The sequence below is a fragment of the Pristiophorus japonicus genome, chromosome 8, assembly GCF_044704955.1.
Source record: "Pristiophorus japonicus isolate sPriJap1 chromosome 8, sPriJap1.hap1, whole genome shotgun sequence".
NCBI lineage: Eukaryota > Metazoa > Chordata > Chondrichthyes > Pristiophoridae > Pristiophorus > Pristiophorus japonicus.
In genome coordinates this window covers 57,190,694-57,204,749 of record NC_091984.1, presented here as the reverse complement: position 1 = coordinate 57,204,749, position 14,056 = coordinate 57,190,694, and the positions used below count along the sequence as shown (strand labels likewise).

Here is a 14,056-nt window from a genome sequence, read left to right as displayed (position 1 = left end):
CGTAATCAACTCGCATTTCTAGGCCATAAATTTCTTCAGTTAATTAGACTTTGGAGGTGAAGGTAGATTAGGCCCCAAAACAGGCACAGGGATCGTGAAACACAATCTACCCGTGCCCGCTCTAAGTGGTGCAGGCAACATGCAAAATTCGTGTTGTCTGCTCCTTATAATAATTGGAGCGCTGAGCTCAGCGCTAAATGGCTACTTTTGGCTCAGTGCTCAAGAAGGCCAATATTGGGTGCAATCCACTTTCCAATAAAATTTTGCGATGGCTCTCTGCACTTCTTAAAGGGGAGAGGTTTTGTTGCAGAACCAACTCATTGTCACTGGATGCAGCCAAGTCACAACAGAGAAGAGAAAGGGCATGCGCTTCTGAGATGCAGCATTGGAGGTCTTGGTTCAGGGGGGTACGCAGAAAAAGACAGGTCCTCTACCCGCAGGAAGGCCGAGAGACAGAATGCAGTGGGAGGAGATAGCCCAAGCCGTCAGTGCCACTAACGTTGTTCCCAGGACCTGGATCTAGTGCCGCAAGAAGTTTAATGACCTCACACGAGTGGTCCAGGTGAATGAATGCATCTTCAAATGTCATATCCCAACGGCACCACTAGCCTCACACACAACTCAATGCACCATACCCCCATCACTCACCTAACAACAATTTCTAGCAATCACAACTCATACCTCACAGTCATAGCTTCACCTCGCCTACTTACCACTGCTGCAAGCCTCACACCCACATCTCACACCTTGCACACAATGTCAGCTATTGAACCATGCCAGGCACGTCACCCAAACTCACTGACACACTTTCCTTTCTCTTGCAGGCCAAGGTGGCTCACAATTGGCATGAGCAGCGGCAGGCAGGCGGGGATGAAGCATGTCTGCAGAACTTGGAGACTGTGCTGGAGATAATTAGAGAGGCTATCACTGAGGCCGAGGCGAGCGGTGAAGTTGGAAGCATTGCTGATGGTGGTATGCTCATACCTAATCCTTCTCACATCCCACTTCCCCCTCGTCACACAATTGCTTCTCACTTACAAGCTGCTGATGATATAAGCACGGATATCTTGCATCCTCGCCCCTCCCCTCACCACAACCCAACCCTTGTGCCTTTCTCCTTTCAGACACCCAAGAATTGCCAGCAGCCCAGTTTCCAACCAACTAGAGGAGGTGAGTGATGGAGAGTGATGATCTGACACTCCCAGGCACCAGCTCAGAAAATGGCACTGCACAAACTTTACAGGGTAGTATAGAGGCAGGATCTGCATATGGCGAGTCACCAGGCACAAGTGGGCTGCAGCCAAGCCGAGGGAAAGGTTAGCTCCGGTGTCAGCTCCCTGGAGGGTGAGTGCACACACGTGTTCTGCTGCACAGTCTCAGATGAGGACTTCAATGGGGCTGCCTTCAGAAGAAGGGTGATGAGCATGCACACAGAAATGCTTGGTGCAATGGCAGACCTGCCAGAGAGCCTCTCGTCAGTGTCAAGGAACATGGAGGAGTTCAGCTCCAACATTGCACGGGGCTTTGGGCAGAGCTTGGAACCCATGATGGTAGTGATGGGTAACTTCATTCGAGCACTTGTGGACCCAACCATGATGCTGGGTGTGATAAATGATGTCTCAGCTTCCATTGCGGCACAGGTGGAAGCAACCCAATTGAATGCTGCAGTGGAAGGTCAGACTACTCTCATGCAGTCTCAGCTTGATACCACAAAAGCTCAGACTGCTGCCATTGTGACTGGTTTTACGAGTGTGAAAAGGAACTTGCAGGGTTTCACAGCAGTCCAGCAAACTGTCCTCCAACAGATGGCTCGAAATGCTAAGACGCCACTCCGGGGAAGTGGCAGTGACTCCATGGGGTAAGAACCTGCTGTCCTCTCTCAGGATGATAGCATTCCTACTCCCACCACTGCCACTCTGCCAGTGCCCTTGCTGCTGCTTGTCCGCCAGCCAGCCCAGTCTGCTGCCGCCCATGCCGAGGCGGTGCAGTCTACAGCCGGACCTTCTAGGCCCTTAGCTGCTCGACATCATCCTGCAAGATCATTTGCAGTGTCTCTCACAGAAATTCAGCAGCCTTTCAGCAGCCATGCTGTGACCTCCCCGGATGCAGCACTGGACAGCGAACCGAGAGATGTTAGCTTTGTCGCCTGCTTTAGACTGGAAGGATCTGGTGGCTAAACAATTGAGCACCACGGTGACATTGAGGGCCAGTGGCAGTGTCGTCATTGCTCTGCTCTGTGGCTCGAGGTCTGGTTGCAGGAGGTGGCAGAGTCCTATGACCATCTCCTTGGTGAAACAGAGCCTCCGAGTACACTGCTTCTGGCTTAGGTGCAGCTAGGAGAACTGCTCTCGGAAGACTCTAGGTGGGTGAAGCCTCCTGCTGAGAGCCCTCCTGCCCTTCCTCCTTCTCTGTCGGGAGCATCTTGTCCTCTTTGCTGCCTCTGTTCCATCTCCCTGTCATGCTGCACTGTGAGGGGGACTGCAAGTAGAGGCCCCATGATTGGGAGCAGAACCCCTGAATTCAGAAGCAAGACCTTCTCCACTTGCAGCACCACTCCTGTCACTCACCAACTTTAAATAGCTCCAAACAGTTCCACAAACTTACACATAGCTAGTAGAAATCAAAAAGCAAGTCACCTGAAAGTTGTTGATTATCCCTTTAAATATCATTGATGAGGGGACCCTCCTGCAACTGAACTCACATTCAGCTGTGCGTGATTTGGAGAGGGCATGCAATCGAGCAGCGACGTCCAAAGTAGCAGATTTCGCATCAAATCAGCGTTGCAAGTTGATGGACGTCACGATCTACCTCATTAGCATTCTTCTGCCAAATGCAGTCAACGGACACGCTACCGACCCGCCCAAAATGGCGACAGCCACGGCCCACGCCGGAAGTAGCTGGAAGCGAGGCGGTCGCTATTTCTCTGCCAAAACCGGCCTTAAATGCCAGTGGTAAGAGGAGGAATTTTGCGGCCAAATTATATCTAAATGATATTTGTGGTGTCTCCTTTAGAGGGGGCACTTGTGCAGCATTTTTTCCATAAATCCAACGCAACTCACCGCATGGAATTTCAGGACATACGAGTGCAAACCCCACACATAAGTTATGATACGGACTCTGAATCAGTACTAGAATTACTGAAAATAATCTTTTGTAAACGACTGAAATTTGCCGTAATATCTATTGATACTGTTTATCTGCTACATTTAACCAAATGTTCTGTCGTTTACAAAACAAACCATGGTCTGATAGGCTGCTTATTCTTCCATTTTCCAAAGTCGAGGAGGTTGTACCAGGGCTTGTGACATATGCATTGCTAAATACAAGGCTGTCTGTTCAATCCCTGGCTCCCTTCATTACAAACGATTGTACGTATAAGGTCACACTTTGGTTCATAGGGAGTGAGGGCTAGCTTATAGGAATCGTCCTTGATATTGAGCACTGAAGAAGTATGTGAGTAAAATCACAAAATGCAATCACAATCACTGCTCCCCAGAGAGTGGAAATTACATTTTAATGCACCCTGGCTGTTCCATCCAAGAGGTGGGAGTGTCTCTGAGAGTCCAGAATATACAGGAAGTGGAAATCCAAGCCTGAAACAGATGATAGTGCTCCGCACAGTGACCTACACTGTAATAGCTAACTGGTAAAAAGCCTCCCATACTTTCAGCTCTCAAAAATTGACCTAAATTTCTAGTCTTGTACGTGGGCATATGCAATATTCACCAGTCAAATTTGTTTTTTTATTAGACTTCCGAGAGGACAATAAAATAATACACCCTCTCCAATACTAAAAATGGGTGATTCATCTCAACCAGAAGAAGAGCATGTTCTTTAAGACCTGCTGCTGAGTTATATGATCTCAGCCAGGCAGTGCTAGAGGTGCAACAATTGGGTTCACTCTGCTTAAATTAGGAAGGGGAAAAATCAGCCAGGTAGGCCACCCACAATTGTTCCAGTGATTCCTCCTAGTATACACAAGTATTAGCTGAGGAAGAGAAAGAAAGAAAGACTTGCATTTATACAGCACCTTTCACGACCACCGGATGTCACAAAGCATTTTACAGCCAATGAAATATTTTTAAAGAGTAGTAACTGTTGTAATGTCAGAAACACGACAGCCAATTTCCACACAGCAAGCTCCCACAAACAGCAATGTGATAATGACCAAATAATCTGTTTTAGTGATGTTGATTGAGGATAAATATTGGCAAGAATAACTTCCCTGCTCTTCTTTCAAATAATCCCACATGATCCTTTAGGCCCATCTGAGAGAGCAGACATCTAGGTTTAACATCTCATTTGAAAAAGGCACCTCTGACAGTGTAGCACTTCACTACTGCACTGGCATTTCAGCCTATATTTTTGTGCTCAAGTGGGACTTGAACCCACAACCTTCTGATTCATAGGCAAAAGTGCTACCCACTGAGCCACAGCTGACACTTGAGGTGAAGATTAAGTTCTGCTGTGATATTCCCCGCCTCCTACAGTCCAACACCAGCAACTCTCATTCCCAGAGATGCAGACCAGTACCGGAAGTATTCCAGTGACCTAACCAGGGCAGGCGTAACACTCACTGACAATGCTCACATGTGAAGAATCGAGAGTTATGCAGCCAAATGACACATGTGAGATTAAGTATTAATAAGAAAATTAATGAGCAAAAAAACTTACAGTCCGCATCTTGAGAGGGAGGAGACTCTCTCCAACTCCCCACTCAATCTTATTTCTTATCCTTCTGCAGGAGGCCCACTAATTCTAAGTTATCAGCACGTCGACCAAGTCATCTAAGCATACGTCTCAAGCAACACATCATGATACAGTCAAGGAAAATCATAATGCAGTGTACAGAAAGCTAATTTACCATATCATCAATATATAGTGAACTTAAAAGATTCTCCAGTTCTTCCTTTACCCATATCCATCTTATGGATAATTCTTGTTAAATTTATTTCTCTTTAGCCCTCAATTGTCCCAATCCAAATTCTATGTCGCTCTTCACTTTAATTTCAATTTCAATCCCTCTGACAGATACCAGTGTGTTTAGCTCGATCCTGAGCTGGTTTCTCTATGGAGTATGTGTCAGTGCCTTGACGATTTCTTTTAAATTCTCACTCTCCTGAGCGACATCAACCATTTCATGTGGTGCTTTTGTCAAGTAACTGAGCATGTCTGAGACCCAATCTTCAGTGCAAATTTACCATGCATTTCTGCATGATAATTGCTTCATACATAACAAATCACATTTGTACACACACATCCCAATATCATGCCACATGTGCCATCCAATACAAGCCATTCTTGGAATTTCAGGTGATCTTATCAAAAGATCAGGTGTCTGGAGATCTTTGCTCATCTCCCACTGCATGGTCCCAATGTTGGGAACAGAGAAATGGCAGACCAATTGAACAAATGCTTTAGTTCTGTCTTCACTAAGGAAGACACAAATAACCTTCCGGAAATACTAGGGGTTCGAGGATCTTTTGAAAAGGAGATACTGAAGAAAATCCTTATTAGTCAGGAAATTGTGTTAGGGAAATTGATGGGATTGAAGGCCGATAAATCCCCAGGGCCTGATAGTCTGCATCCCAGAGTACTTAAGGAAGTGGCCCAAGAAATAGTGGATGCATTAGTGATCATTTTCCAACAGTCTATTGACTCTGGGTCAGTTCCGATGGACTGGAGGGTAGCTAATGTAACACCACTTTTTAAAAAAGGAGGGAGAGAGAAAACGGGAAATTATAGACCTGTTAGCCTGACATCAGTGGTGGGGAAAATGTTGGAATCAATTATTAAAGATGAAATAGCAGCGCATTTGGAAAGCAGTGACAGAATCAGTCAAAGTCAGCATGGATTTATGAAAGGGAAATTATGCTTGACAAATCTTCTAGAATTTTTTGAGAATGTAACTAGTAGAGTGGACAAGGGAGAACCAGTGGATTTTGACAAGGTCCCACACAAGAGATTAGTATGCAAAATTAAAGCACATGGTATTGGGGGTAATGTACTGATGTGGATAGAGAACTGGTTGGCAGACAGGAAGCAGAGTGTCGGGATAAACGGGTCCTTTTCAGAATGGCAGGCAGTGACTAGTGGGGTGCCGCAGGGCTCAGTGCTGGGACCCCAGCTATTTACAGTATACATTAATGATTTAGATCAGTGGTTCTCAACCGGTGTTCCGTGGCAAATTGGTGTGCCGTGAACCCGTCACAGGTGTGCCGCCAAATTGTGTAAAAGTATGGTGGACTTTAGCTGATTTCACAATGAAACACAAACCATTTAACTCTGAAACAGAAGGGGAGGGGAGAGAGAGAGACAGACAGACACATATATCATCTATCTATATGTATGACGCCACTGCTGTAGTAAACATTGCCAATATTGACAAATAATTATCTATTTATCTCTACTATTATCAAAAGAACTATGTTCTAGAGTTGTACAAATAATAATGACAAGAGTCAACACACACAAACAATTTAAATGTCCATACTCAGAACAAAATCCTTTGGCAAAATTTGTTTCCTTTGAGTACTCGACACCACCCCTGCCCCCCCACCCCCCACCCCCCCACTCCCTTACTCCCTCCCATTACTGATAGAGAAGTGCGAGTGCCGACCATCGAATGAGACTGTGTATAAGCGTGTGTATGTATATTTATGTTTGTGTGTGTATGTGCGTCTGTACCAAGGGCGTAGCCAGGAGGGGGCACTTGGGCCATGGCCACCCGCAATCCAAAATAATAGCATTAAATTGTTCATGTGAAAAGCTTAAAATTTGATTATTAATTTGGATGAAAGAAATGAAAGACGAGTCTTACACATATGCAGTAAAAAATGTAGTTTTTATAATAAAATGTCAAAAACGATTTTATTACATTTAACCACATTCTTATTTATATTTTGTTATTTTTGTTTATTGATCTGCAGCTTGATGTGTGGCCGGGACTGGTGGCATCTTTGACGCTTTGACCTGATATAGCGCCAATTAGCGGCTCCTTTGATGATTGCGGCATCCAATTTGACCCGGCCTAGCCGCCCTTGCGGTTCCTTTGATTTTTGAGAGTTGGCTTTTCGCATATTTTGACCATAGTCAAAATCAAAACTTTCTGTTCAACTCTAGGTTCGTTTCTGTCTGGACTCTCTGGAGTTTGGAAATTGGAAGGCTCAGCTCTGGAGTTTGGATCACTCAGACGAATAAAGTTTGTCCCCCTCAATGGACAAATTCATCATAAGAAAACGTAAAAATGAGCAAGGAGATATCAATGACAGTGCCGCTACAAGTGGCGCTAGTAGGTCTAAAACCAACGGCAGTACAAGCGGTGCCGAACCAAATCCTAAAAAATCCAAAATTCATCGTCAATATCTGGAGGATTATTTGAGGTTCGGTTTTTCATGGACAGGAGAAGAAGAATGCCCCATTCCATTGTGTGTTGTGTGCGGCGAAAAACTGTCGAATGGTACAATGGTTCCCAGTAAATTGAAACGTCATTTTACTACGAAACATGCACATCTTGCAACAAAAGAGCAGTTATTTTGGGAGATTGATGGCAACGCAATCAAAACAAGTGAAATATTTTGAAAAAAATGTTAAGGTGTCAGTTCAGGTTCAAATTGCTTCTTATGAAGTTGCTGAATTGATAGCGCAGACAATGAAACCTCATACTACAGCTGAGTCACTTATTTTGCCTGCATGTTGTAAAATTGTCAAAATAATGCTTGGTGATGAAGCAGAACAAGAAATTGCAAAATTCCTCTGTCTGACGATACAATAGAGAAGGATAAATGATATGTCATCCAACATTGAAGAAAATGTAGCCGAGAAACTTACAAACTCGAATGTTGCTTTGCAAATCAACGAGTCCACCGACATTAGTGGTAAAGCACAACTATTAGCATTTGTTCGCTTCATTCATGAAAACGAGATATTGAACCAATTTCTGTGCTGTAGAGAACTTCCAGAAAATACTAGAGGTCAAGACATATTTGATTCTGTAATTCATATTTAGAAGATTTGAAAATTTTATGGGACTCGTGTTGGAATCTGCACGGACCGATGGTGGGATGTGTCAAAGGATTCATTACGCTCGCAAAAAAACATAATCCAAATATATTATTCACCCATTGCTTTTTGCACAGAGAAGCACTTGTTGCACAGACATTACCGCTGGAATTAAAATCTGTGTTAGATCAAGTTGTTAATATTGTAAATTATATAAATCAAGACCTTTAAAAACTTGCTTGTTTAAACAGCTCTGCAAAGCTATGGATGCACAGCACGAATGTTTACTTTTGCATACAGAGGTAAGATGGCTTTCAAGGGGAAAAGTCTTTTGTCGTGTATTTGAATTTAAAGAAGAATTGTCAGTATTTTTTGAAAGAGAAGGAAACAATACCTTTTGCAAATACCTTAAGAGTGAAATGTGGTGTGCTAAGTTGGCATATTTGGCAGGTATATTTAATTGTCTTAACAGCGTTAATACCAGTATGCAAGTGCGAAATGAAAATATTCTCACCTCTACAGACAAGCTATTAGCTTTTCAGAAATAAATTTCTATCTGGAGAGCAACAGAAAAAAAATCTTGAAATGTTCCCTTTCATACCAAATCACAGTATTAAAAAGGTTGCTCCTATCGTGATAGAGCATTTGGCATCACTGGAAGACAACATCAACAAATATTTTCCATCTTTGGATGTCGAGAAGTATGATTGGGTAAGAAATCCATTTTCTCCAATTAGTACGTCAGATTTTCATTTTACATTGCAAGAAGAAGAATTGACTTCTATTTCTCAGGACCGCGGTCTTACAATGAAACATTCAGATATGTCTCTTGATGCGTTCTGGATTTCTATTAAAGAAGAATATCCTGCAAAATCAAAAAATACCTTGATAATTCTGATGCAGTTTTCAACATCATATCTCTGCGAATTAGGATTCTCAATTCTTACGAACATCAAATGCAAAAAACGGGAAAAACTTAGCAAACTTGAACACAAAATAAGAGTCGCCTTATCAGTTATACGTCCGAATATTAGTGACATAACTAAAAAACGTCAGGCTCAAGTATCACATTAAAATACTAATTAATCAATAATTAATGTGAGGAATTATTATTATAGTTTATTATTTTATTGTTACTTTCAGAATACAAAATAATTAATAACATACATGTGTACAATGTTGTATATCTTCATATACTGTGATTAATAAAAAAAACATTTAATTTTCTGAAACTTGCTTTTTTTTGAACCTGCGTTCACCTTTTAATCCCTTCAAGTGTGCCGCCAAAAATTCTAGTATTCAAAAGTGTGCCGCAAACACAAAAAGGTTGAGAACCACTGATTTAGATGAAGGAATCGAGTGTAATATCTCCAAGTTTGCAGATTACACTAAGCTGGGTGGCAGTGTGAGCTGTGAGGAGGATGCTAAGAGACTGCAGGGTGACTTGGACAGGTTAGGTGAATGGGCAAATACATGGCAGATGCAGTATAATGTGGATAAATGCTAGGTTATCCACTTTGGTGGCAAAAACGTGATGGCAGAATATTATCTGAATGGCGGCAGATTAGGAAAAGGGGAGGTGCAATGAGACCTGGGTGTCATGGTACATCAGTCATTGAAAGTTGGCATGCAGCTACAGCAGGCGGTGAAGAAGGCAAATGGCATGTTGGCCTTCATAGCTAGGGGATTTGAGTATAGAAGCAGGGAGGTCTTACTGCAGTTGTACAGGGCCTTGGTGAGGCCACATCTGGAATGTTGTGTTCAGTTTTGGTCTCCTAATCTGAAGAAGGACGTTCTTGCTGTTGAGGGAGTGCAGCGAAGGTTCACCAGACTGATTCCCGGGATGGCAGGACTGACATATGAGGAGAGACTGGATCGACTAGGCCTGTATTCATTGGTGTTTAGAAGAATGAAAGGGGATCTCAAGGAAACATATAAGATTCTGACGGGACGGGACAGATGCAGGAAGAATGTTCCCGATGTTGGGGAAGTCCAGAACCAGGGAGCACAGTCTAAGGATAAGGGGTAAGCCATTTACGACCAAGATGAGGAGAAACTTCTTCACTCAGAGAGTTGTGAACCTGTGGAATTCTCTACCGCAGAGAGTTGTTGATGCCAGTTTGTTAGATATATTCAAAAGGGATTTAGATATGGCCCTTATGGCTAAAGGGATCAAGGGCTATGGAGAGAAAGCAGGAAAGGGGTACTGAGGGAATGATCAACCATGATCTTATTGAATGGTGGTGCAGGCTCGAAGGGCCGAATGGCCTACTCCTGCACCTATTTTTTATGTTTCTATGTTTTTTGGGTAGTGGCCAGACTATCAAATGCTGTTTTCTTAAAAAGTTCATATGCGAGGACACAAACCTCTCCAAGAGAAAGCTATCAATTTAGTATTTTCATCTGCATAAGAAATAGGAGCAGGAGTAGGCCATTTGGCCTCTTGAGCTGCTCTGTCTGAGCCTGCACATTCCTGACTTTCACAACAATGTTTACATTGCTATTGGAGGCAGTACTGAGATGTTGGTCAAAACTACCTCTTTTGTTGGTGAATGACGTACTCGTTTGCATTGCTGCTTTGCTGTTGACAGTTGTAGATATGTCACAAGAAGCCCTACACTGCAAATGTAACATGAGCCTGATCGTCTCAAGAGAAGTGAATGAGAAGGAAAATTACTGGGGTATCTTGAGTCAAAAACTATATTTCTACTCATATAATTAAACATGCTTTCACTTCAGGGCCCAGCCACATTCACAGTTGACGTCATCAGCAGTTACTTCTTGTTAATTTTTTTGTTAAATCAACAAAAACTGACAAGAAAAACAAAATCAAAGGGATGTTTGATTTTTAAGCAGGGCTGTGATAGTGACTTTAACTGCAAGCACAGAATGATTCTATTGTTCTAACATATGCTTTTGATTTTCTGAAATCTCAGGTCATTCATTCTTTTTACAAATGTTACCATGAAACGATGTTTTTCACAGATGCCTTCAATTACAATATATAAAAATGTAAAAACTCCAGAGTTTCAGAAAAACTTTGTGAACCCAGATGTTGTTTTGCAGATTGTGAAATGTTGGCAATCAGATTGAGTAAACAAGCACAATTATTATCTGAAGGAGCCATCAGGGTCTGACTCAAGCAAGGCCAGCTAATACAAACATTAGCCCCTTGATAATTTTTGATGCACTGGAAACTCGGTGTAAGGGAATTGCTGCAAAAAAGAGCATTAAAATATATTTGGCTCTTTTTCTTGCGTGTAAGAGATTAAATACATATAAATGGTTGCCTTTTATTTTGGGACAATAAGGAATTTTGTAGACTATAAAATGAGACTCTCTTTGCCACAAATTCCCAAGATTAAAAGGTAGATAGCTTGTTTGTAATATCCCAGGGATGCTATTATATAAGGTGATGTGTATAGCCCAGTCCGCTAACGATGCATGTAGCGACTATATTTACTTTCTGTTCCAAAATAGGATGTGACTACGTTGGTACTCCTTCATTTGGTAATAGCTGTGCAAGGAGTTCGGAAGATTTACTTGTTGCCTTCTCTCCCTCTCCAAATGCTTAGAAAACCCACCTCAGAGTTACACTTTCATTGTCCTTTTCTCAAAGACTCTTGTGAGTTAAAGCTAAAAAATGTTTATCTCAGCTCAATGGTCCAATAAATTGTGAGCCACAGTAGCCAACATATAGAGGGGGATTGTAATCTCAAATAAATGGTGAGTTGGGGTCAGGTGGGAGGTTAAGGTGTTAAGCGACTGAATGCCGACCCCAATCCGCCTCAACCTGTCCATTTCCAGTTTTAACGGAGGCAGATCGGGGGGAGGGGCCGGGCAACCAACCCACCCCACCCCCAGGGGGTGAGTCGCCCATTTAAAATGGCGTGTGTCATGTATGTAACCACAATGTAACACCACTGTGTTACTGTATACACTCAACCTAGATGCACACCTTGACCACAAGGGGTGAACTTGTGGGAGACACTCCTTACCTATCACACAGGTATAAAAAGGGAGGTCCCACGCAGGGCCATCATCTTTAGAGTCCTGTGAATAAAGAGTTAAGGTCACAGAGTGATCTTGTCCCCAGAATGTGCCTCGTGTGGTTCCATACTGTACAGTAAGGACTTTACATTGGCGACGAGAAACGGGAATTTACGACCCACGAGAATGGCCACTGGTAGCACAGAGGAACGGTACTGTGTTGGGGAAGACTGGGACGATTTTGTCGCGAGGCTTCAGCAAAGCTTCGTTACGAAAGAATGGCTGGGGGATGCAGCGGCCGACAAGCGAAGGGCTCATCTTTTGACCAGCTGCGGACCAAAGACTTACGTGCTCATGAAGGACTTACCAGCACCCGAAAAGCCGGCGGACAAAACCTTCGAAGAACTTAGCAAATTGATCGGGGAGCACCTCAAACCGGCGAGTAGCATACATATGGCCCGACACAGATTCTACACCAACTGACGTCGTGAAGGACAGAGCATACCCGACTTCGTAGTGGACCTCGTTTGGCCAGCCTCTGGAAGTTGCAGGGGGGACTTCTTTATCGAGGGCATCGGTCATGCGGGAATTTTCCACCAATTAATTGAGACCAAGGATCTGACATTGGAAGCGGCGGTGTTGATAGTTCAAACTTTCATGGCGGGGGAGGAAAAGACAAAAATAATATATGCGCGCAATTGTGCCTCTAATGAGGCGATGGATCAGGGAGTCAACACCATCAATGCAACTCAGAGCCCCACAGGCAGGCAGGGGCAGTCCGACACTCCCCAGGCAGCAATAGACCCCAGAGTAGGACTTCAACAGAGACAATGGCAGGCTGAACGGACATTCATGCCATCACAGTGGACAACGCAGCCCAGGATGGGGCCACTGACACCCACTAATAGGGTACTAATAGGGTACAAAGGGGCAATCAGCGGGGAATGCCTGGCCATCGTTCCTTTGTTCCCAACAATGGAAACTTTAACTCATGCTGGAGGTGTGGGAGAAAACACTCAGCTAGATCTTGCAGATTTCAACAGTTTGTCTGCAGGAACTGCAATCTCAGTGGCCACTTAGCTCGAATGTGCAGGAAGTCTGCAACCAGACTAATATATGAGGCGGATGGACCAGAAGAGGGTTCTTTGAGGTTCTTTGGGACAAATCAATGGACGCCGAGGTTCAGCGGGTCCATGTGGTGAATATTCACAGTTCATACACCAAAACGCCACCAATGATGATGAGGGTTTTATTAAACGGTATCCCAGTACGCATGGAGCTGGACACTGGGGCCAGCCAGTCACTCATGGGCGTTCAGCAATTTGAGAAGCTATGGCCACCAGTGGACCCAAATTAGCACGTGTTGAGACACAATTACGGACTTACATTAAAGAAATCATTACGGTGCTGGGCAGTGCAATGTTGGCTGTCACACACAATGGGATAGTGAATTGGCTGCCACTCTGGATTGTCCCGGGCAATGGTCCCGCACTGTTGGGGAGGAGCTGGTTAGTCGAGATGAACTGGAAATGGGGGGATGTTCACACAATGTCATCTGTGGAGCAAAGTTCGTGCTCACAAGTCCTACAACAATTCGATTCACTATTCCAACCTGGCGTCGGGACTTTCAAAGGCACTAAAGTAGTGATACATATCACTCCGGACGCCAGGCCAGTGCACCACAAAGCCAGAGCGGTGCTGTATGTGATGCGGGAAACAATCGAGAGCGAATTGGACCGGCTGTTGAGAGAGGGCATCATCTCGCCTGTTGAATTCATGATGGCGAGCCCCATCGTTCCCATCCTAAAAGCGGATGGCTCTGTCAGGATCTGTGGCGACTACAAGGCCACCATCAATCGGGTGTCCCCACAAGATCAATACCCGCTCCCGAGAGCGGAGGACCTCTTCGCCACGCTGGCAGGTGGCAAGCTGTTCATCAAGTTGGACCTCACTTCAGCCTATATGACCCAGGAACTGGCCGACGAATCTAAACTACTGACCACCATCACCACGCACAAGGGACTGTTCGTTTATAACAGGTGCCCGTTTGGCATTCGATCAGCGG

General features: G+C 44.1%; 1 protein-coding gene across 1 annotated transcript in view; it reads left to right on the top strand.

Annotated features, from left to right (window-relative positions):
* The window catches only part of LOC139269124 (uncharacterized), a 75,933-nt gene that overhangs the window by 4,125 nt on the left and 57,752 nt on the right, over window positions 1–14,056 (top strand). Inside the window, exon 2 of the mRNA XM_070888225.1 lies at window positions 825–972. Within this exon, the coding sequence (XP_070744326.1) occupies window positions 825–972 (148 nt within the window). The remainder of the gene's footprint in view (window positions 1–824; window positions 973–14,056) is intronic.